The sequence below is a fragment of the Lepisma saccharinum genome, chromosome 20 (genome assembly GCF_977018435.1).
Source record: "Lepisma saccharinum chromosome 20, izLepSacc3.1, whole genome shotgun sequence".
Taxonomy (NCBI): domain Eukaryota; kingdom Metazoa; phylum Arthropoda; class Insecta; order Zygentoma; family Lepismatidae; genus Lepisma; species Lepisma saccharinum.
The window spans coordinates 35047136-35070867 of NC_139248.1; the positions used below are offsets into that span (position 1 = coordinate 35047136).

At 39.2% G+C, this 23732-nt stretch overlaps 1 protein-coding gene across 1 annotated transcript in view; it reads left to right on the forward strand.

Moving 5' to 3' along the window:
• Positions 1–19142: 19142 nt before the first annotated feature.
• Positions 19143–23732, forward strand: part of fz (frizzled class receptor) — an 83352-nt gene continuing 78762 nt past the window's right edge. The window contains exon 1 of the mRNA XM_083141394.1: positions 19143–20658. Coding sequence (XP_082997520.1) covers positions 19416–20658 — 1243 coding nt within the window. The 5' untranslated portion in view covers positions 19143–19415. The remainder of the gene's footprint in view (positions 20659–23732) is intronic.

Genomic DNA, 23732 nt, shown 5'->3' on the forward strand with positions numbered 1-23732 from the left:
TTTTGAGCTTTCTTTTTTCTCCTTCCCTACTACTTCACGAATTTTAAATGCATTTGCTAGTAGCATAACTTACATATTTAAATTCCATAACATGGTATTCTTAGCATTAATCGTAATTGGTCAATGCAAAAGCACCATATTATTTTGATTTGAAATCTTTGGTAATGGATTTTGTGGAATGAATTGTGATGAGTTTACTTTTCTTGCAGCAAACTTAAAATTCTTTGGGTGAAGCTTACTTTGAGTTTCCCTTGTTGGCCACTTTTATCGCTTTAATCTGTGATTTTAAAGTAAAATTAGCCACAACATAAAGAAAAATTATCTGACGCACACAAAACACAGCTGTATTTTCAGATATTAACCGCGTACTGTTTCGTGCAAGATACACTTTGAAAGAAGGTGAATGACTTGCACAGAAAAACCTTGCGGAGTATTTTATGTAACCTTGAAGTCCCTTTGCTTCGATAGTTTAAACCACGAAATAGATTTTATCAAATTATTCAACTTTTCATGTAATTTATGAAAGAAAATCAAGCTTTCATTTTAAGGGTGAAAATTATTTATATGTCATTTTTTAACCCGGGAGAACGCACGTGGCGGGGATTTGACAGCAAATTTCTTTCTTTGTTTGCCTTATTGTTCATTCGTGTTGGTTTGCCTCCTTTCCCCCACCTTATCCATACTGGACATGTGGACAGGGCCGTATCAAGATTTGTGGAGGCCCCTGGGCAAAATGTTTTGTGGGCCCCCCATTTATTATTATTTTTTTTTTAGTAGGAGCTTTATTAGTTCAATATGTTAACCACCAATTTTCAGCAGTTGAAATGGTAGACCTGATTTTAGAATCAGTAGTCATTCACAATCGAACATATCGCAGATAGGTTTGCGGGGAGAATAGCGCAGTAAAATAAAGTTACAGGACGAAAATTGTAGCGCTATAGCAGCAGTAAAATTCTACGTCTAAATGTCTAGTTACGAACACGTCAGTACTCAACAATAACACGCAAGTCACACACTGTTGAGAAAAGTACTCAATGGCCGAAAGCCGAAAGGAAACAATCAACTCATTCCGCCGTCTGTTAGCTTATGTTAGCGCGGTTCACAAAAGCGCTGCTTAAAGTTAGGTGTCCCGTAGTTCAATGATGCACCGAGAGAGAGCTCTAGTATCTTCCCTACTATCTTCCCTAGAAAACTCACAGTTCTAATACGATGTTATTAACGAAAGAAAGTATGTACTTCGTAGGATTATTTAGTATCTTAATCGTATCTGAGAATTGATTGTTTGAATAAATGTGCCTTATTTCCACATCACAGACAAATCAATCCATGGTATAAAGTATACTGAGCTTCAGATATCTACAAACAGATTGACTGAGACCTGTGCTACAATTGAATCCAGAATAGTGTAGACATACGACAATATTGAAGTATTTTTTTATTTCTAAAATACAACTTCATATGTAATATTTCACAAGAATAGCCAGCTAGTTAAAATATTTTTTTTGGTAGAAACCCTTCACAGCTTCCTTTTGGTGGCAATTGCCCCAGTTGCTCATAGGCTAATCCGGCCCTGTGTGGGAGACGCCCTGGCCAGCCAACAATTCACTTTCAGTGCTTTGGATCGCGCGCGCTTTCTCGTGTTATAGATTTAACAGAATATCTTTATTGGATTTTCCCCTATAATTATGAACCCAGAAGACGAGAATCGAAATCATGGGCCTCGAAAAGTAGGAACAACGTGATGAAGACCTTCGAAGGCAATTTTGAAAGAGTAAGATGAATCTTATTTTGCGATGAAGAATGTAAATCAGAAAAAGAAAGAAAATGCATCCACTGTTCACTCTGCAAATGCCGTGAAGATTTTTTTTTATGTCTAGAATGAGCAAATGAAAATCTTCATGGCAATGCAGTGGATGTAGAGTAAAGAGATGAAATAATTATTTTTGTTAGTTGTAAACTAAGAAGAAATAATGCAATCGTAAATTCCTTTTAGTATCATAATTTTGTTCTCTCTAAAACCATTGCATCAAATTTATGTTATAATTATATTGTATTCTTACAATCATAAAAATAAACAAGAACAATTACCTATTAAACTTTTGCATAATCGTATTTCTTTTACAAAAATGAAGAACAAACATATTCTTTAGTTTTCTTTGAAAATTAACACCAATTTTAAATATTGTATGAAAACATTAAAAAATACATAATAGAAACAAGGAAACAAAAAAAAATACAAGAAAACTAATTTTAAGATATGGTGACCGCGCACGCCTCCTCACGTAAGATCAAGGGTCCCGGGTTCGAATCCCGCTCGGCATGGTTGTTTGTGAATGTCCATTCATCAATTTCATCATTTCATCACTCATCCCCATCTTCGCAAATTAGCCAAGAGGCACAAAACGCGAAGTAAAATAAATCAAATCAAATCAAAATCAAATCCTCACGTAAGATGTCGCCGCGGGCGTTCTTCGGGGTTAATAATTTTAAGGCTATTTTATGGGTCATTTTTAGGATTTTTTAGGTCATCAACTTCCGAGCCTTACTGATAAGCAACCCAAGAACATCCATCCTGTGCAAGGCCGCCAGCAGGATTTTTTTCTCAGAGGGAGGGGGCGGGGCAGCGGCAACAAACGGACGAAAAGCGACAGCAAATTCAGTCTACAGCAAAACTTTCACCGGGCATTCGCGAACAACAGAACTAGACGACAACGTTGCCAACTCTAGCATAATGATGCTAAACCTAGCACAATTTGAAGTTCGTTGGCACCTAGCACCCTATTTTTGTATAATGGGAAATCTAGCATAATTTGCAAAGTTGCTTCTCTGGAAGGGAGAAATTCACTTCAAGGAATGATAATTTGAGAAATCAAAAATAACATTATGTCCAGATCTTATTTACGGTCCAATCACACCCTCTTCTCTTCATCTTGTCTTTATTCTCCTCAGTTTACTTTACGAGGAACATTTCAGGGCAAGAAACCGGTAGAACGCTGCGGGGCACAAATGAAACAAATGACCCGCTTTGTAGTCGACGAATCATCTGAAACTTTCTGTAATTCAAAGTTGAACTCATCTCGGAAAATAGATGCATAACTTAAAATTGCAAAACAATTATAATAAATCACTATTGCTAATTACCAATAATAGTAATAATTCATTATTATTATTATTATTATAAAGAGATTCTAGCACAATTTATCAGTATTTAGCGTAATTTCACAGATTAAACAGCGCTTTTTTCTTATCGGAAGGTTGGCAACGCTGCTAGGCGGCACGATATTAAGGTATATAAAAAAATAACGATCCAGTTCGAGCGAACACAAGCGACTAGTGACACGTGCAGATTGTCATGTCTCTTCGTTGCGATAGGTTGCAGTGTCTATTGAGGGTTCACTCTTAAGTGACTCGTGACGCCTGTCGCACGTCGCTAAGGTCTTAAATTTCCCTCAAAAAAAAAATGCCCAGTCCAAGCCCACAATAAGAAAAAGCAAAACCACCTGGTTTAAAAATATACTTTGTTTGCGACATACACTAGCTCATGATATGAAACATTCTCCTTCCAACATTAATTTTTACTCACACGAAGTTAAGTGAAATCCTACTTTTTTTTAATTATATTTTTTAACTTAGATACTAACTAACTAACTCTCTAGCCTTCTTAAACCCGAAGGTTCATGGCTGCAGTAACACAGGCCTTCCATCTTTTCCTATCTTGAGCAAGTTCTATATACTCTTTTCCATCCCTACCGATTTTCTTTAGGTCCATCTCAACATTGTCCCTCCATCTTCGTCTTGACCTTCCTACAGGTCTCTTACCATCAGGTTTCCCAACAACAATCCTGTAAACTCCTCTTTCCTCTCCCATTCGTGCCATATGGCCTGCCCACCTACTTAAGTCTTCTTGATTTAATTATTCTAATAATATCTTGACATGAATACAAATTATGTAGTTCTAAATTATGTAGCCTTCTCCACTCACCTGTCTCCTCATCCCTTTTAGGTCCAAAGATTTTCCTAAGGATCTTATTTTCAAATACTCTCAATTTATGTTCCTCTTTCAATGTAAGGGACAAAGCTTCACACCCATATAATACTACAGGCAAAAGTACTGTTTTGTATATTTTAACTTTTAGTTTCTTAGATATTAAACGAGAAGACAAAAGTTTATGAAGAGAGAAGTAACATGCATTTCTTGAATTAAGCCTACTTTTTATTTCCTCTTTAATATAATTTTCACTTGTTAATATTACTCCTAAGTATTTGAATTTGAAAACTAGTTCAAACGATTTGTTATCAATAATTAGATTTTGATTATTACCTAACACTTGGTTTCGGCCTGTAAGCATATATTTAGTTTTCTCTTTGTTAACTTCCAAACCTATCTCTTTAGCAGTTTTGAAAACTATTCTAGCATTATTCTTAACTTAGATACAGAAAATAAATTGTTACAAGGATAGCGTGGTGGTATCACTCGCCCTCTAATAAAGGGGTCCCGGGTTAGATCTTCGGAGGAATCACAGAATGGTTCGGGTCCCACTTTCCAGACCCAATGTTGCCAGATGTAAAATGTTCTCAAGCCGTTCTCACTTCTGTTGTGTTTGTTTGTGTGTGTATGTCAACTTATACGTGTTTTGCTGTGTTTTGCTTAACCTGACCTAACCTAACCTAACCTAACCTACCTTGACTTGCTACATTTACTGGTCAAATTATATATTTTTATTTAATCCTTAAGACATTTACTATTTTATTTCTAATTTCCCTCTCTCTCTCTCTTCTTGTTTTGCGCACAGACTTTAAAGATATCAAAGATCAAAATCTATGCGCAAAACAGGTCAGTGAAATTTGTGCGCAATCCTGGATCTAAAGTGTGCGCAATTCATAAGTTGTGATAAATTAAGCCGAGATAAAATAGTTACTGCCAATCAGGAAGAATTTTAGAGTATTTCGCAAGACTTTATATCTTCAGGGCACAATATTTCGTGATATTGCACTCCCATGTACCTCTTCACTTCAGAGAAAATGTTCGTGTCAAGAACTTGCAACATATTTCGCCACACGCAAAACTTCCCTTATCGTGATCATCGATCACATCGTTGGCCGGAGATCCTTTTGTGCTTTGCCAGATGCAATTGTTTCAATCTTTCAAACGTGGATTGCAGAAACATACTTCTGAACTGAAATGTTTTGTACTTTCGGACACTTTGATTGAGTGCTACACATCATGCTATGCTGGGAAGAAATGAGCATTGGCGTAGCAACATATCGCAAGGCCTTGGGCGAGATTAAAAAGTGACCTCAATCCGTTCTTTAAATTTGATATTTCTTCAGGCATACGTCAGAAAAACTATGATGAAATAATAATAATAATAATAATTAGTAGTAGTAGTGATTAAAATTATATTTAAGCATTTCACTCGCCCTAAAAATGTCTTTACTTTTCCTGGAGTTGAATTGGCTCACGACTTGTGAATAGTCTATAGTTGAGCCAATGTTCTCTATGTATAATATTGCCAGTCCTGTCAATCATTCTTGTGACATGCTCGTTCGGAGCTAGGTCTTTATTAACCTGGAAAAGCTTCTTCCATTTCTCTACGTTCAGTGTTCATTGTTGCCTATAGTGCAAGTGCAAACACTCACTCCCGAGTTTCATTAAAATGCACAACATGAACAACAAACACAGATTCGATACGATAAATTCTTTTATTCATAGCTTATTTATAAGGGCGTGGATTCTACAAAATTTGATGACTACCGCCAGGTTTATTAAAATCCCTAATAATCTGACGTATTCAATTAAACTGTAACGTTTACCTACAACTTGAAGTTGGATAAAAACAGAGTGTTACAGTTTTATTGCTCACAAAAATTAGCCCTTTCCATCTATTTTTCTCGCGTCTATTTATTACAATTTTCTGCACAATCTCATGGACCGCCCACTTTGCCCATCCTTTGCTACGTCTCTGGTGAGTGAGTAAGAGGCGAGTTTTACTCTTACAGTACTAAGCCCCGCGACAAGTTAAGTTTGCAGCAACTTTTCGCCCATGTAGACTCAAACGTGCGCGCAGAATATAGTTCCGCTGCAATACTTCCGATTTTCTCAATGTCTGTGATATGAACAGCTCGGCGGTCGAGGCAAGACTCGCACGGGAGATGCTGAGCGCCGTTCTCGCGCGGTTTAATACATAAAATCTGCTGCAAACTTAACCTGTCGCGGGGTATACACACGTAGCACAGCGTTTACTCCTTTCGGAGAAGGTTTCCCCTCCTTTCACTGGGTGAATGAAGATTGACGTTAATTTGTTCAAAATTTGAATTATTTCATTTTTGTTATTTAGCGTCGTTTTTCTGCCATTTTGGGTAATTGCGACGATGATGATAAGTGATGATATGATGAAATTGATCAAGAGCCCGGGAACCCTAGCGTCATAGCACGCTGTGCTACCCACTCCGCCACGCAGATCGGCTTAATTTCTTCCTCATGCATCTTCGGCGAAGGATTTGCATACACAATGATGCTACATTTAAAGGAAATGGCGGCAGTGAGTGTATGAGATTGTGAATTGTTGTAGTCAGTGGCGTACCTAAGTGGGAGCTGGTGGGAGTTATGCCTTCCTTTTGAAATAACTTAAAATGCTGGAAAATAAAAATAAGAAACTAAAAAATAAGATATAACCCCCTTTTCAAAAATCTTGGGCACGCCATTGTAGTATATTATTATTATTATTATTATTATTATTATTATTATTATTATTAACGAAAAACAAGAAAAATTAACGTGAGAATTTGAAGTGAAGAAGTTGAAAGCTTCAGACACGTGCGATGTATCATAAAGCGTGACATGAACTGCAGTCCTTTAGCTTATTAACATGACTGGTTGTTTTAAGTACACTTTATGCACATAGAGGCTAGTCGGGACTGGACATACAGTTTAAACTGGGATCCGAACCACTGTGCCATGTGCCCCCACTGGGTATCGAACCCTGGACCCCTTGATTACAAGGCGATGACATTATCACTTTATATATAGATTAGTGTTGCTCACGGGATGGGACATGTCCCGTCTCGTCTCGTGTCTCGTCTCGTTTTCGAGACGAGACACGAGACGGGACAAGCCTTTTGAAATTCGAGACGGGACGAGACGGAATGCCTTTCTCGTCTCGTTTTCGAGACGAGATACGAGACGGGACGGGACGGCTTTTGAAAAGTCTCGTCTCGTCTCGAATGTCTCGAAAAAATAAAAGCAAAATATTTGATCAGTTGCAAATACTTGTTTGCTTGGAATAAAGTATTTCAATTAGAAACGTTGATAAGCGTGTTTTAAGTCAAAAGAAGACTATTCTAGAGAGAGTAATGAATGAATTGAATACCTAAACTTATTTTCTATACTCTTTCGAATCACAACGTTACTCCCCATTTTTTTCAATTTATTCCAGGTTAATAACTTTATGTTACGATAGTACTCCAGATACTAATACAATATTGAATAACATCAAGAAAAGGGCAGGTAGAGAAAGTGGAAGGAGGGAACAAAACATCGTGGAGTGTCTGAGTCCGAGATTTATCTTGTAAAATTAGTCTCAGCTTTATAGGTTGGAAAGATAAACGGACCAACGAATAGGGTTTATTATTATTATTATTTAATTTTTACATCAAAGGGTGTACAGAAGTGAAGTTATTAGGATGTAGGAAAAACATTTTAGGAACCATGGTAGTACAAATTGATAAGGAGTTGTTGGGAAAGTTTTTAAGGAGTCCAAGATATTAGCAAGACTAAGAGAAGGAGATAATTAGGGACAAATAATCTTGCATTATCCCACTCCGAACAGCTGAGAGCTAAAGAGGAGGAGAAAATACGGGAAATTTGGAAAGAACTAATTTGGTGATTTTAGAGTTTACAGGGAACCATGACAAGATTTTACCACATGATTATTTGCACGGGTTGCGAAATGATTAGAATGTTATGGAAATTCTTGTTGTTTCTCTCAGGCAATCTACAGGTGGTTGGATTCGATTTATTTACGTCCGTTTGAAGATTATTTCCAATGCTTTTTTTTTTTTCTTATTTAAGGAGAATACTATTCCTTGGATTGTAATAACGAAATACCGAGTCTGATATAGAATAGATTTCAAATGAAGAAGAGCACAGAGTTCTGTATAATCGCCGTAGAAGGAAACGTTGTTCTACGAGGGGTCTCCCCGATGGTGGTGTGTTAGCGTCGTCGCCTTGTAATCAAGGGATCCCGGGTTTGATACCCAGTGAAGGCACATAGTGATTTGAATCCCCCCTTTAAACTGTGGGTCCAGTCCCGATTAGCCTTTCTGTAAATCAGATGAAGGAATGTGTAGCTGTTATTTTAATTCTGTGAATTTAGCCTTCAAAACAAATTTCACAAAGTAGTTTTATCAAATTTCAGAGGGAAGCTGACAGCAATGTCAGGGTGGCGGGAGCCTGTTTATGGCCAGGGTGTATTCCGAGACTATTTTTCGCCGTTCTCCACTGACAGAGGTTTCGCTTTGAACAATGGACACTGTTGCTTCAGGGGGCAATCACCAAACATAGGGGCGAGGTTGACCTGCAGTAGCGGGTGACTGCCATAAATCCAGGCCTGAAGTAGGAATGAAGGTTGATGCAAGGGAGGGCAATAAAAATTCTCTAAATTGGTTTGCTTGCTGACGACGTTTTGCAGGAAAAACTGAAAAGGAAAACTGCAGACTTTGAATGAAAGAGGGACAGTGAACACAAGTTCTTTGTATTATTCGCCGACACACAAGCTTCCATTTCGAAGGTGAGGCTATCAGCAGCGAGGTTATTAGAGGGTTGGAAGCAGTAACGACGCCAGAGGGGGGCAGGGGGACGCCCCATGTCAGACACTTCGCCCCCCCCCCCCGCCCTCCAACTGAAGTTAATGAAATATCGAATAATAAGAGAAACCATTTATAAGAGTATCACGATTTTCACCTTTTCAAAGTGGTGTATGATATCACTTTCCTGCTTATAATACCAACTTGATTAACAAATATTGATTTGTTTTAGTATATACGTATATAGCTATGTGTGTGTGACTTTCTTTCAAGATTCGAGCGCCGACCTGGGCATAGGTGATTTCTCATTCATTTATGTCCTGTAATAGCCGAGATTAACCTAAGTTTTAACCAGTCTTAAGAACTGGGAAAAGTGTTGAATGTGGATGGTTTTAAAACATCACGAATATTTTCAGGACCACAAGACATCATCTGTAGTACGGGCAAATTATTCTAATCGTGGTCGTTAGTGACAACGCTAATTATTAAAAGACATTCAAAGTTGATTCAAGATTTGGTTGGTTGGTTGATTTGGTGTTTTAAGTCCACTTTATGCACAGTAAGGCTAATCGGGACTGGGCTTATAGTTTAAAGTGCCTCCACTGCGTATCGAACCCAGGACCAAAGGTGATCGGAGAAAACCCGACACTACATGTCAGTTTTTGTGGATTCATCGCTGTTTCTTACTATTCAGGGACTTGAATTTCGAGATGATGACTCTGAGGAAACCTTAACAAAGGGAATTTCTTCGATACTCTTGAAGCTAATGAGGGGATATTTTTGGAAATGTATTGAACGTGAACCTTAAAATGCAAATTACACTTAAAATTCGATTCAAAACATATCTCGGGCAGGTAAAAGAACGCATATTAGGATTTGCCACTCTTCAATCATTAGATGCAGGTTCGCTCTTTCTCGTACATATCAAAATCGAAGAACTTCTTCCCACGAACTCCATAAGTACCTGTAATTGAATAGCACAGACATACATTGGAATGGTAGAGTATGAATAAGTAATGCCAGGGTCAGAATATCTCTTGAATTATGAGATAACTGAAACCTTTGTCTGATTTTTTATCCTGTGATAACATTTCCTTGAAAGGTGAAACACAAATTTTGCTCAAAACTCTTCAGCGTTACGAAGATGATTGTCCTTAAAATCTTTGAAAAGGCTTGCTCGAAACAGGATGCTGGATGCAAACTGCCTCATTTGGCTGTTCTTGCCATTGAGAAGAAACGTCAAGTCCTGGACGTACCAAAGGTGGGCAATGTGTTCTCCAAAGCACATAGAGCAGAATTCTCCTACGGGAGAATTTCACTTCACTAAGTGCCTCACATTGTTTCTAATACTTAAGAAGATTAATTTCTTCCAACGTAACGTTTATTTTCCAAGAAAATTAAACTCTTCGAAGCATTTTTTCGTCATTTATATTATTATCTTATAACTTAAATATTTATATCAGTAGTTTCATCTCAAGAAAGACGATGAATTATAAAATTATGAATGTCTTCCAATACTGAAATAGGCCACTAGAGACAACGCAACTTACCAATAAAAAAGAATTAATGTCTTTATTAAAACGAATCATGTGGAGATAAACTCGTAATCAAGAAGTAAATTTAGGCACTAAACGTCCACTCTAAATAAAAGACAAACACAAAACACCATACATGAATATAATAATAATAATTATTATTATAAATATTATGATATATGTATATATGTGTAGTGTTTTCTGGCGTTTTAATGTGACTGCCCCCTTACAATATTTTGTTGCCAGCCTTCCGCCCCCCCGTCACATTTCCCTGGCGCCGTCACTGGTTGGAAGTAAATTGATTAGGACGAGGAAAGTAACATTAGCTGTTGACAGTGTTGCACCAAAGGACGTGATATGTGCTACTGTTTGTATAAATGATAGGAAATTTAAGCATAAATTTATAATTGGTGAGACTTGAGAGTTGTTTCCGCCATTTGATTGTAGGAAGAGGTTTTCTGAGACAGAGTGGGATTATTTTACACATACATGAGAAAGGGTGGTTGTTTAAAGATAGAGACGTATTTTGCACATTTTTTAAAAGTTCAGATAAAGCGAGAATTTAGCCTTACTGTTATGAAAAGAAGTAACGCAGTACAGGGAATGAATAACTCTCCACATTTCTCGCACCTGGTTGGATATAACACACATTCACAAGGTATTGCAGGATGTCTATGAACGAGGATGAAGAGGGATACGTGAAATTTGACTTACCTGCGGGTGAATTAGTGGATTCGAATATTCTTAAGGTTGATATTTTTTTTTAAGTCCACTTGATTCACAAATAGGCTAAATCGCGAACCGACCTACAGTTTAAAGTGCGATCCGATCCACTTTGTGACTCCATTGGGTATCGAACGCGAGGACCGTTCATTACAAGACCTCGACGTTATTACTACGCCATCGGGGAGGCACCCAATTTACACAAATATGTTGATTCCAATAACACGTTATATGCATAATCTGATAATGATGCACTTTTGGTGCATCTAAACATATTTTTTTCAACTATAGCATGTCTAAAAGAATCATTGAAGTTGGGATTTTTATAACTTCAGGAGGCACGGCTCTGTAAATATGCGATATAAACTAAATGCAGGTTTGCTTTCCATACGTGGTGGTTTTGTTACGTTTCTTCGCTTCGTAAAACATACACTTTTGCAGGAACGGCTTCTTGCATCCTCCTGGGGCCTTGCTCTAGCTAAACAAAAAAATATATTTGTTTAGCATAATCGAGGGTTACTTATTCCTGCCGAACTTACTAGAAAACAAGGATTTTATTGTGATCATACGGCTTTGCATGACAGTATCAATGAAGATTTATGTACAGAAATATTAATTAGGAACTTTTCTTTTTCGTAAACTGGATTTAACATCCTTTTTTGTTATTCAGCAAATATTCAATTCATCACCTTTTTTGACATTAATTTCCTAGCCAGGACAGCTGTTTTTATGCAAATTTTGGCGATCTTAACTACACGTATGCTAGATATTAGCTAATATTCGTGCTGTTATATTACTATCCTTGTACCATCTTTGTAACATTGCATGTAATAACAATAATATAATTAATTAATTTACATATTCAAGTGAATAGACCTATGAATTATATTAATGTAGTAATTTAAACATTTGCTTAATTGTTGTCGTTAATGTTGTTATTATCATTTTTTCTGAAACACTTGGCTCGGACACCTTCCCCGACATATGCTTCTAGATGCGTGACTGCCGAAGGATAAATTAGATCAAGCGGTGGTGGTACCGGACTTGGAGGCTAAAGGGAAAACAAAGTATGTGTGTCATAAGCTGAGCGTAAGAAACAGCACAATATCACAAAGAAACACTTTTTGAAACTTATATCATAGAAGATGTTTAACAATATTAAGAACAATAAATGCTTTCTATTTGTAATATACTAAGTATTGAAATTTTAAATAGTCTTTTGTGTTCGTACTACACATTTAAAAACTTTTTTGTTGCTCCCAGCGCCAAGCTTAGAATTTAAAGAAAAAATGTACATTTTCATAGTGCACGGAAGTTCGACATTCAGAAAGAAAGAAGGTCTAGTGGAAAGCACTCGAAGACTTCCAAAAGGTATAGCAGTAATGAAAAAGAGCACTCACTTATGTACGATGCATAGACAGTTCTATGGAAGCGAGAAAAAAACACAAGGTAGATTTCATAAGATACCTAGCAATGAGTAACCAACAAACTGCATTTTTAATATTAATGTCCTCGTAATTAACGAACCTTATTTATTCTCACCACGCAATGGGTAAACTATTTGGAGCTTTATCCCACTTTCCGGAAAAATATTGTGTTTCTGCTACTTTTGACTTTTGTTGGCATGATATCCCGGATCACTTTTACGAGACGAGAGGAGACAAAACGAGACGGGACGAGACGAGACGAGACAGAACCCTTCGAGACGGGATACGAGACGGGACAAACGAATATTTTCGAGACGAGACACGAGACGAGACAGCATTTTCACGAGACGGGACGGGACAGACCAAAGTCTCGTCTCGTCTCGTCTCGTGAGCAACACTAATATAGATATATATAAGTAATACCCTTATGCGGTAGTACCTATCCCCCGTTATTCACACTTCTCAACTTTTACACAATGGGCCTCCCCGATGGCGCAGTGGTAGCGTTGTTGCCTTGTAATCAAGGGGTCCCGGGTTCGATACCCGGTGGAGGCACAAGTGGTTCGGATCCCACTTTAAACTGTAGGTCCAGTCCCGATTAGCATTACTGTGCATAAAGTGGACTTAAAACAACAAATCAATCAATCAAATCAATCAACTTTTACACATCAATAGTTACTATATTTTCGGTTTTCTCATTTCGAACAAACACAAATATCCATGTCCTAGCCGGGATTCGAACACGGGACCCCCTGCTGTCGTAGCGCGCTGTGCTAACAATTCCGCCACGGATTTCGACACTACTAAGCCATCTGGGAGTCTTCAGCTTATTAACACAAAATTATTCTGCGATAAAATGTTTGGTTTGCGTATATTTGGCTTTTCTTCTCGCTATTTTATCGGGCAATCTTTACGGTACGCAGAAAACAGATAAAAAAGTAGTAGAGAGAGTAGAGAGAACATTGAAGGTTTCAAGAGTACTTTATACACAGAAAGGTTAATCGAGACTGGACCTACAATTTAAAGTGATTTCCGAACCACTGTGCTATGTGCCTCCATCAGATATCGAACCCGGGACCCCTTGATCACAAGGCGACGACGTCTACCACTACACCATCCGGGAGGCGTGTTTCACATGTGTACACCGAAATAGAGATTCGTGGCGTGGTTTGTGCATGAATGCTCTCTATTGGCTAGACTGCTTCAATAGGATAGGAAAAACATATTGAGTTGGGCGAACACTTTTGTAAACCACAGACTTCTATGTTTCTTTTGAAGAAAATTCTTATACAATTACTATACAATTACAATCGTCAGATGCAAGCAAGAAACATGTTGAATTCTTACTTTAAAAATATGTCAAACCCTTGAGTAGTGCCAAAACCTTAATTTTGACTCTGTAAGCGCGCGCCTATTTGTTTTAAAATGAGTTGTTACAAACCAGATATAACACAAAATGAAAAGAAAGGAGTTTCGAAGAAGAAAAGCAGATGGCAGCACAAGATGAAAGAATGTACGTATCCTCGTCAGCCCAGGCGGGGACTGGGGAAGAGGGGGGTAGGGATAAAGGGGGGGAGGAGATCGCAAAACAGCTATATTACAATTCCTCCTCCTGGTAATATATGATCTCTAGTATATAGGTACAATATAAATATAGATACATTTATTAAACTCTGAACACATATTTCATATTTTCATAATTTCTGACTTTTAAATATTTAAATTGAATAAATTTAAATGCCTTAGCCGCCTTGAAAAATTCACCCAGCACATTTACACGGCACGCGGATAATAGTATAGGAACGTGGGCAGTATTGCAGATGTAAAAAGTCGAATATGGATAGGCGGGCAAGTGACAGAACGCCATATAATATATATCGCCAGTCGCCACCACTTTTTAGATTTCGCACCCTGATGGGAATTTGTCTTCTCGGACCAGGACGCGAAATCCTTGGGGGGATGATGGGGATTTCCCCCCATCAACAATCTTGGCCTCAAAAATCCCCCACCAAATATTTCCGGGGGAAGAGGTTTTGTTCCAACAAACAAAAGATAAGCAATTACTTTTAATTTCAAGTATACTTTAATAAGAATAATATCGAAAACACACACAAAGTAGTGTAGTTGTGTGTTCAATGCCATTCAAAATCTAAATAACAACTTAACATAATGAAACCACTTCAACGATTTCATATTAACATCTTTAATCAGTTAGTAAGGGAATTAGTTTGGTACGTTATAATATCTGATAGTAAAAGTAACAAATTATTTTCTTTGTGTAATTAATGTTAATAATACTAATATATTTTTAATTTCGGACTGTTCTCTGATAAGTGCAGTCCGATAATAAATCGGCATTACGATTTACGTGAGGATTTTTTTTTTCAAATCTCCCCCTTGCTTTTAACATGTTTAATCTAATAAACTCAAATAACCTTTACTTTGGAATTTAGAATAAGCTTTCTCTCTTCTGGAAATGTAATAACTTTGCAAATTAAAGCGAAAGAACCAGTAGCGTGTTCAGGATTTTCGTAAGGAAGGGTTACGTTTTTTAGTAGCCAGCCCATATTTCGCCATCTTTTCCTGCCTTTGATTTTTATTATTAGGAATACTGAAGCAAAGGTAGGTTATGACCCCCACCAACCCCGCTTGGGCACGCCACTGGAAGGAATACCCACCCGAAGCCATAAACAAGCTTCGAGCTCTGTTCGTTCTCCCTCGCATCGCAAGTCAAAAGAAGCAGAGTCCCACTCACATTCATACACCGGGAGATGCATCGTTGCCAACCTACGGTAGTAAAAGTTTCAGTTTACCACGAACAATTTTGGTGACTTTCGGTACTCGAAAGATATGAAATGAGGCATCGGAGGAAAGATCAAATCAGTGGCGTACCCAGGATTTTCGAAAGGGGAAGGAGGGTTACGTATACTTTTCTTATGCGGTCAGAACTCATTTTGCCATCTTCTCCTACCTTTGATGATCTTTTTAAAGGAATACTGGGCCAAAAGGGGGTTGGGTGTTATGACCCCCCCCAGCACCCCTTTGATTCAAAATATATTTTGTGTTTGCCTTACTTTTTGCTTTTCTTGGCTAAATGCGCCAATGATGATGATGATGATGAACTAATGAAGCGACACTCACAAATCAATACCCACAGCCTCAAGCCGTGCCGTGACTCGACCCGGGTACCTTCGGATCGAAGATATTTAGTCAGCTACTCATCGCGCTTGGTTATCGAGGAGGCGAATTTCCAAATGTAGCGTTCAGGTGAAGATAATAGATTCAACAAATATTGTGAAAAATGCCCGTGAGGAGGGGAAATTGAGGTTTCATCATGTTCCAGGTCTCAACTCCCTTTCTGTCTCTGTGGATGTTTGTTACAAAGTTTGGCCAACCTCAGTGGCGGAGTGGTTAGCACAACACACTACGACGCCATGGATTCCGGGTTCTAATCCTGGCATGGGTGTTCTTTGTGAGCGTCCTTTAATCAATTTCATCATATAATCACTCATTCTCATCGTCGGGATTAGCCTAAATGATAGAAAGTCGACGCTAAATAACAAAATTTAAAGATGAAAAGTTTGTTTTGAGTTTTCTAGTGCGACCTTTGGTTTAAAGTGGGACCCGAACCCTTGTTTTTCAAGTTCTCTAGGAACATTTTACTTAATAACAAAAACAAAGCAAATGAAATACACATTCATAAATTATATTTTTAATAAAAATCTATCTACCTTAATAATATTTTCATTTTTTTAAAACCTAACACTCTCTAAGCCAATAGAATCTTAATGATGTTTCCTCTGATAAAAGAAACTCAACATTGGGATCTTGTCAAATTTATAGTATAGACTCGAAATTGATTTTCGAAAACATATCTACCAGCTAAAACAAAAAACAATGCGTGTGCTATGGGATAATAATACAGCAGTCTGTATTGATTTGCTTTATTTATATTATATTATCTTGTGCCACTTTTGGCTAATTTGCGAAGATGGGAATGAGTTATGATATGATGAAATTGATGAATGGACACTCACAACCATCCATGCCCAGGCTAGGATTCGAACCCGGGACCCCTGGCGTCGTAGCGCGATGTGCAAATCACTCCGCCACGGGAGCCGGCTACAGCAGTCTGTATATATATTGTTACACCTATTAATTGAGTTCTGTTCTCCTGTCTTGAAGATGGCACTCCGTTCTCAGGCACGTATCCAGAGAAAAAATTCCGGGGGGGGGGGGGGTTCGAACCAAATGTCTCAATAATAATAATAATAATAATAATAATAATAATAATAATAATAATGATAATGTTTAAATTATAATTCTATTACTTAATTAAAATATTCAAATTAATTAATATTATATTTCTATCACATGAATAGGTAAAAAGACGGTATAGGGATAGCATATAACAGCACGTATTCATTATGTAGCTTACGTGTAGTTAAGGTCGGCAAAATGTCTAGAAAAATCAACTGTTGTGTCAAGGAAATTAATGTCAGATAAATTCAAATTGAATATTTATTACATATCAAAAAAGAATGTTAAGTCCAGTTGACGAGAAGTAAAGTTCCTGGTAATATTTTATGCATGTTATTTTATAAGTAGTAATAAATCTTGCATAAATATCCTTTCGTACTGTCATTCAAAGTCGTATGATCTCAATATAATCCTTGCCTAATGCCTTCCAATAAGTTTGACAGAAATAAATAACCCTCGATTAAACAAGTAAGCTATAGGCTATTTTCATTATTTAATTTTAGTTATTTTACTTTTTTATTATTTTCATTATTTAATTTTTGTACTTTGTAAGTTTTTGGGGGGGGTCCGGACGCCCTGGACCCCCCTCTAAATACGTCCTTGTCCGTTCTCATTCTTCCAGGATCGAAAGAATTCTCAACTTTTTTCTCTTCATTTGGTTGACTTCTGCGTAACCAAACGGTTAGCATTCTCACCTTCGATGCAAGCGGTTGCGGGTTCGACTTCCGTTGAAGCTCCCAAATTTTTGGTGTTGACTCAGCATCGTGAGGGCCATTAGCGAGGCACTTGAGGAGACGAATGAGCGAGCTCCGGTCTTGAAAGCCAGGAAAGAGCTGCGATGGAACTCGATGAGCTGACAACGCGTCACCCAGTGAAGAAGCTGCTTGGGAGGCAGGCGCGGATCCACGAGGAGGGCGATAGGGGCTATCGCCCCTCCCAACTGCCAGGAAATTGGATATATTATTATGCATAATATTTTTGAAGACTCAAATGTTCCTTCTTTTATGACCAAGTTTAACAAACTCAACAATATTTTTTTGAAGTTTGATTCAAATCCACTTTCTGCTCATTATAAGCTAATCGGAGCTGGACCTACAGTGTTCATTTGCATCCGAACAACTCTGCAATATGCCTCAAAGCGGATCGACTCTGACACCCCTAGAGAGAATAGGGTTTTGTTTTCTTTGTTTCACTTTATTCCTCGTATCTGTTCATTCAGTTTACTGTGGCGATGGGAGGAAATATGATAACGACAAACAATAATTACAATTTATTCCAGCCAGAGGTCCAGGGTTCGAATCCAGGACTGGGATTTGTTCTTTGTGAGTATCCTCTCATCAGTTTCATATATCATCACCCATCTATAGCGTTGCGATTAGCCAAAAGAGGCAGAAAAAATACGCTAAATAACACAAATCAAATGAAATCAAACAATCTATTCCAGCCCTGGAACTTTATTTTTGGAAAATTAAAACCAGTGCTGTTGAGGTCAGGTACCACAATGAAATTCACCCCTTCCAACTATAACTGCTGGATCCGCCACTGTTGGCAGGCCCCGGGCTGTTGGGCCATGGAGTTTACTCGATACTTTACTATTGGGCCCTAAAACGCCTACCCAAGAAAAAGTTCTCTGCTTGAATTTCTCATTTTTATGCACATATAGTCTAATTGGATTGGATTGATTTGTTGTTTTAAGTCCACTTTATGCACAGTAAGGCTAATCGGGACTGAACCTACAGTTTAAAGTGGGATCCGAACCACTATGTGCCCCCACCGGGTATTGAACCCGGGACCCCTTGATTACAAGGCAACGACGCTACCACTGCGCCGTCGGGGAGGCCCTATAGTCTAATTGGGACTGAACCTACAGTTTAAAGTGGGATCCGAACCATTATGTGCGTCCACTGAGTATCGAACCCGGAACCCCTTGATTACATGGCGGCGACGTTCCCGCTATGCCATAGGGGATGCAAGAAGAAGGAACTTCTGGATACTTTACACATTCATATGGCTTCATAGCGCGATGTGCTAACCACTCCGTTTCTAATTTGAAATTCCTCCTGTTGTACTAGAGAAATCGTAAATGAATAAATAAAGTTAACTGCAACGTGAGTGAAATTCATAACCTGCAAATCGACAACATCCTTTTTCCCAATACTCACTCGTGCGCATTTTGCCGTTCTTCCACCTTATGCGGAATTCTTGTCCAACTTCAGTAAAAGAATCAAAGTTGGCAACACCACGAGGCTCCACATGCGTCAAAGAGACGCGACCTGATTGGCTACTTTGCAGCCAATGGGAAGGACGCTTATAAAGCCCTCCAGAAAGCATTCAACCTCGCACGAGCTGCGGGGTGCGGTGCGCAGCAACCTTCACAACAAGTCGAGAGCGCCATATTGTCGGATTGTGTGGATATAGTGAGAAGGTGTCGCGCTGTTTGTGTACAAAGAAAACCGAACAAGCCAAGTGTGTGTGTAGTGAGTGACGGGAGTTTCTGCTCTACGTGTTTTTAGAGGATGTGTTGTGAGTACGCTGCAAATGTGAGAGTGTATTAGAGAGTGGAAAAGCTACTTTTATCGGCAGAATTCCTGCCTTTCGCTTGCTGCAGGAGTTGTCCATGTAGCCATAGCTCTTGTTACGCGGCCGGCCATCATCTCTGCCGACAATGGCGCGGTCCGCCGGACTGCTGTTTGTGTGTTGGTGGACCCTCGTGTCCTCTCCCGCTTTGTCCCAATCCGGGAGCACGTCCAGGATTTCGGACAGGGACACGTTGCCCCACCACAATCGCTGTGAACCCATAACCATCCCCTTTTGCATGGACATCCAGTACAATGAGACGATAATGCCGAATCTGCTCCATCACCAAAAGCAAGAGGATGCCGGTTTGGAAGTGCATCAGTTTTTTCCCCTCGTAAAAGTCAAGTGTAGCGCTTATTTGCAGTTTTTCTTGTGCAGCGTGTACGTGCCGGTGTGCACCATCTTAGACAGGCCTTTGCCGCCTTGCAGAAGGTTGTGCTTGTCCGCCAAGAACGGCTGCGAGGGTCTCATGAACAAGTTCGGATTCCAGTGGCCCGAGGGGTTGGACTGTGCCAAGTTTCCAGAAGGTGGCAACCCGGACGAGTTATGTGTGGGCGAGAACACCACCAGCAGGGACTCTATGGAGTCGGACTGGTCCAAGAATGACGGTAATATGCTGTACGGCGGGGACCATTACCCGTACGGTAGGCCCAACCAGTACCCGACAACGTATGGTGGATATGCGCCTCCCTTCTCCAACGTTCAAGGCGAACCAAGGGACTATGGGTTCGTGTGCCCGATGCAGTTCCAGGTCCCAAAAAGCTTGGGGTACGAGCTCCGAGTCGGGGAGCAAATCGTCAAAGATTGCGGGGCACCGTGTACGAGGATGTTCTTCACGGACGACGAGAAAAAATTTGCTCGTGTGTGGATCGGTGTGTGGTCCATCCTCTGCATGGCCTCAACGCTTTTCACGGTCCTCACTTTCCTCATAGACATGAACCGGTTTCGGTATCCGGAGCGACCCATCATCTTCCTGTCCATATGCTACTTCATGGTGTCCCTCACGTACGTTATTGGGTTCAGTGTCGGCGACTCCATCTCGTGTCACGAGCCCTTTCCCCCGCCCACCAACAACCCCCGGTTGCCCATGATCAGCACCATCACCCAGGGGACGAAGAACGAGGGTTGCACCATCCTCTTCATGATGCTGTACTTCTTCAGCATGGCTTCCTCCATCTGGTGGGTGGTGCTCACCCTCACATGGTTCCTCGCAGCGGGGCTCAAGTGGGGCCACGAGGCCATCGAAGCCAACTCGCAGTACTTCCACCTGGCTGCATGGGCAGTGCCTGCAATACAGACGATCACGATACTTGCCTTAGGAAAAGTTGAAGGTACGTACCCGTTTTTATATCTTTCACTTCAGTCGCCACCTCCCATGGCGTAGGAGTTAGTATATGCCGCTCCGAACCCTGAGGGTGTGCGATTTAAATTATATTCTGCATAGATTTCATTATTTCTGATATGATGTTCGTGTCCATTATAGACCACACATAACCCGTCATATTCCATATTGTTTACAGGACTTACCTCAACAGTAACTTACTATTTTTCTTATTTTGCGTCACTTTCCAGCAACTTTTGGGGTAAATGCGACGACCGGGATGAATGATAGATGTAATTTAATTCATGAGGATAACGTTGAGAAGGACCTAAAGTAATTTGGTAAGGATGGAAAAAAGGATATGACAGCTTGTATTGCTGCAGCAATAAACCTTCGGGTTTGAGAATGCTAGAGAGTTAGTTAATTTTTAATGTAATTGATGAAGAGCCTGAGCCGACTTTCGTGGCGGAGTGGTTAGCCCAGTGCGCTACGACACCAGAGGTCCTGGGTTCAAATCCAGAACTGGTCCTAGTTGTTCATTGTGAGTGTCCCTTCATCATCCCCCGCGTGTCCATTTATTAGAGGCTGGGCATATCACAGAGCCGCTTTATGCAAGGGGACTGCTGTAAAAATTCCCACCGGAAATCTAACCCCGGTCGTCTGCGTGGCACTCAGACGCTCCACCGGCTTGATCTTATGCGATATATTATTCTGATGTAATGAACTGAACCCTGTTTTCGAATGTGAGAGACCTTCCCGACAGCGTAGTGGTAACGTTATCACCTTAGTCCCGGGTTCGATACCCGGTGGAGGCACATGGCACAGTGCTTCGGATCCCACTTTAAACTGTAGGTCCTGTCCTGATTAGCCTTTCTGTGCATAAAGTGAACTTAAAACAACAAATCAATCAATTAATGAATCGAATGTGTTTTATTTCCGTGCTTGCAAAGATAGCCAACGGTTACTAAGAGGAGGGAAATCATAATTTGTGGTCTTAAGAAAACATTTAGCGTCTACAGACCCGGATTCGACTCCCAGTCAGGCCATGAGTGTTCTTTCTCTGTATCCCTTCATCAACTTCATCTAATCACTCATCGTCACAATCGCTATTAGCCAAAAGTAACATAAAGCGGCGCCAAATAACAGAAGTCAAATCAAACTTAGCGTCTACAACGAGAAACATCAGATACTTGCCATGCCATTGTACTCTGTCCTGTAAATCACACAATTTTTGTCCCCCCCTCCCCCTTCTGCTCTTTTCACAATACTCACCAGTATTCTTCAGTAAATCATCACCTCAGTGCTAGAGAAATTAAGCTGTAATAGCCAAATGTTGGGAGGCAAGGTTTGCAATAATAAATGAACGTTATTGTATGTTTATTCTGTTGGGTAAAACTAAGGAACAATGTAACATTTGGCACAGCGTGAGAAAAACATTCAGTTTTCACATTCCTGCTCGTTGTGTCTGCTCATTATTCACTTTCCTGCTTGAGACATTTACATTGCGCAGATTAAGTTAAATAAAAAATCTCAGAAATCCTCATAAAAATGCTCAATTCATATAAATTATTTTAATAAATTAACACTATAATTTATCGCATAAAATCATTGAATTGACTTAATTATGTGGCACCTCGCACTTGGAATATTACCCACCCGTTTCACCTAAAATGGTTGTCTGGTCATAACTGATATTATTTTGTGCTTATGTAACAAACCGTTGGTGAACTGAAACGACGTGTAAAAATCGATTTGAAAACAAGACTTCGAGACTTGGTGTAGGAGACCCTCGATCTCGTTAGAGATTTTGGTATCTTATGTGAAATATTTACCTATTATGCGACTTCCTCAGTGTTACCAAGCCCATAACTACCTGATTTTTTCTATATAGATAACTTATATACACGGCCATATCCTATAAGATAAATATTTAACGGGTCCAAACCGTTCCCATTGGTTTAGTTAGCAGTTTGCACTAATTATGTAATAAAGTAAGAAACATCTCACTATTGGTCAAAACACTACATCAGTTGAAAAGATTTTGAGTTTTTTAAGAAAAAGAAACTTGCTGTTATTATTAATATAATTTATGTGTGTCAATCTAGTATTTATTATCCAAGTTGTTTGGAGAGAAAGTTTCATTGGCTATAATGTAAAATTGCTTATTTATAATACATAAGTACTAACAATCAAACTATAACTATTGAAGAAGTCCTTTGGGCTACAATAAGTTGAATTCCAGTCATTATTTCTGTATATATATACTGTTAGACTCACATATTTTGTCTATAGTAAACAGAACACAACAGAAAAACGTTTCGAAGAAATGTTTGCCTTCATGACCTCTGTACGGTGTGGATGTTTGTGCGATATGTTGCTTGTGCTATATATTTTGAGTCTAGACATGAGGCCGAGAACTAGACAAGCATTTACAAGTCTAAGCAGTGGCGTGTCCAGGATTTTTGAGGGGGTATTCTTTTTTTTAGTACTCGGCCTACCATATTTTCCTACCTTTGCCGTTTTTTTTAAAGAATACTAGGCCAAAGGGGAGTTATGACCCCCACTAACACCCCTTGGGCACGCCACTGCCTCCAAGTGTTGTCCCTATACCAACCCTAATCGTCCTTGTAAGGTCAATGGTAGGTGTTGCCATCCATATACAGGCATATATATAATAAGGGAAGGACAGGATCTAGGAGGTCCCGGACCCATCCCTCCCCCCGAAAGACTTCCAAGGAATAAAATTAAATAATCAAAATATACTTGTTTAGCATTTGTTACATAATCGATGGTCATTTATTTCCGCAGAACTTATTGGAAGGCAAGGAACCGGTATCATACAGCTTTGAAGGACAGTTGCAAAGATTTATGCACGCTACTACTGATGATATTATGCATAAAATGTTAATCAGAAAATTTACTTTTCGTCAATTGCATCTAACTTCTTTTTTTGTTATTCAATAAATATTCATTCCTTTGATATTAATTTCCTTACCAGGGCATTTGTTTTTTTATAGAAATTGCGATCTTAACTACACGTAAGCTAAATAATGAATACATGCTGGTATATCTTTATTCTTTTAT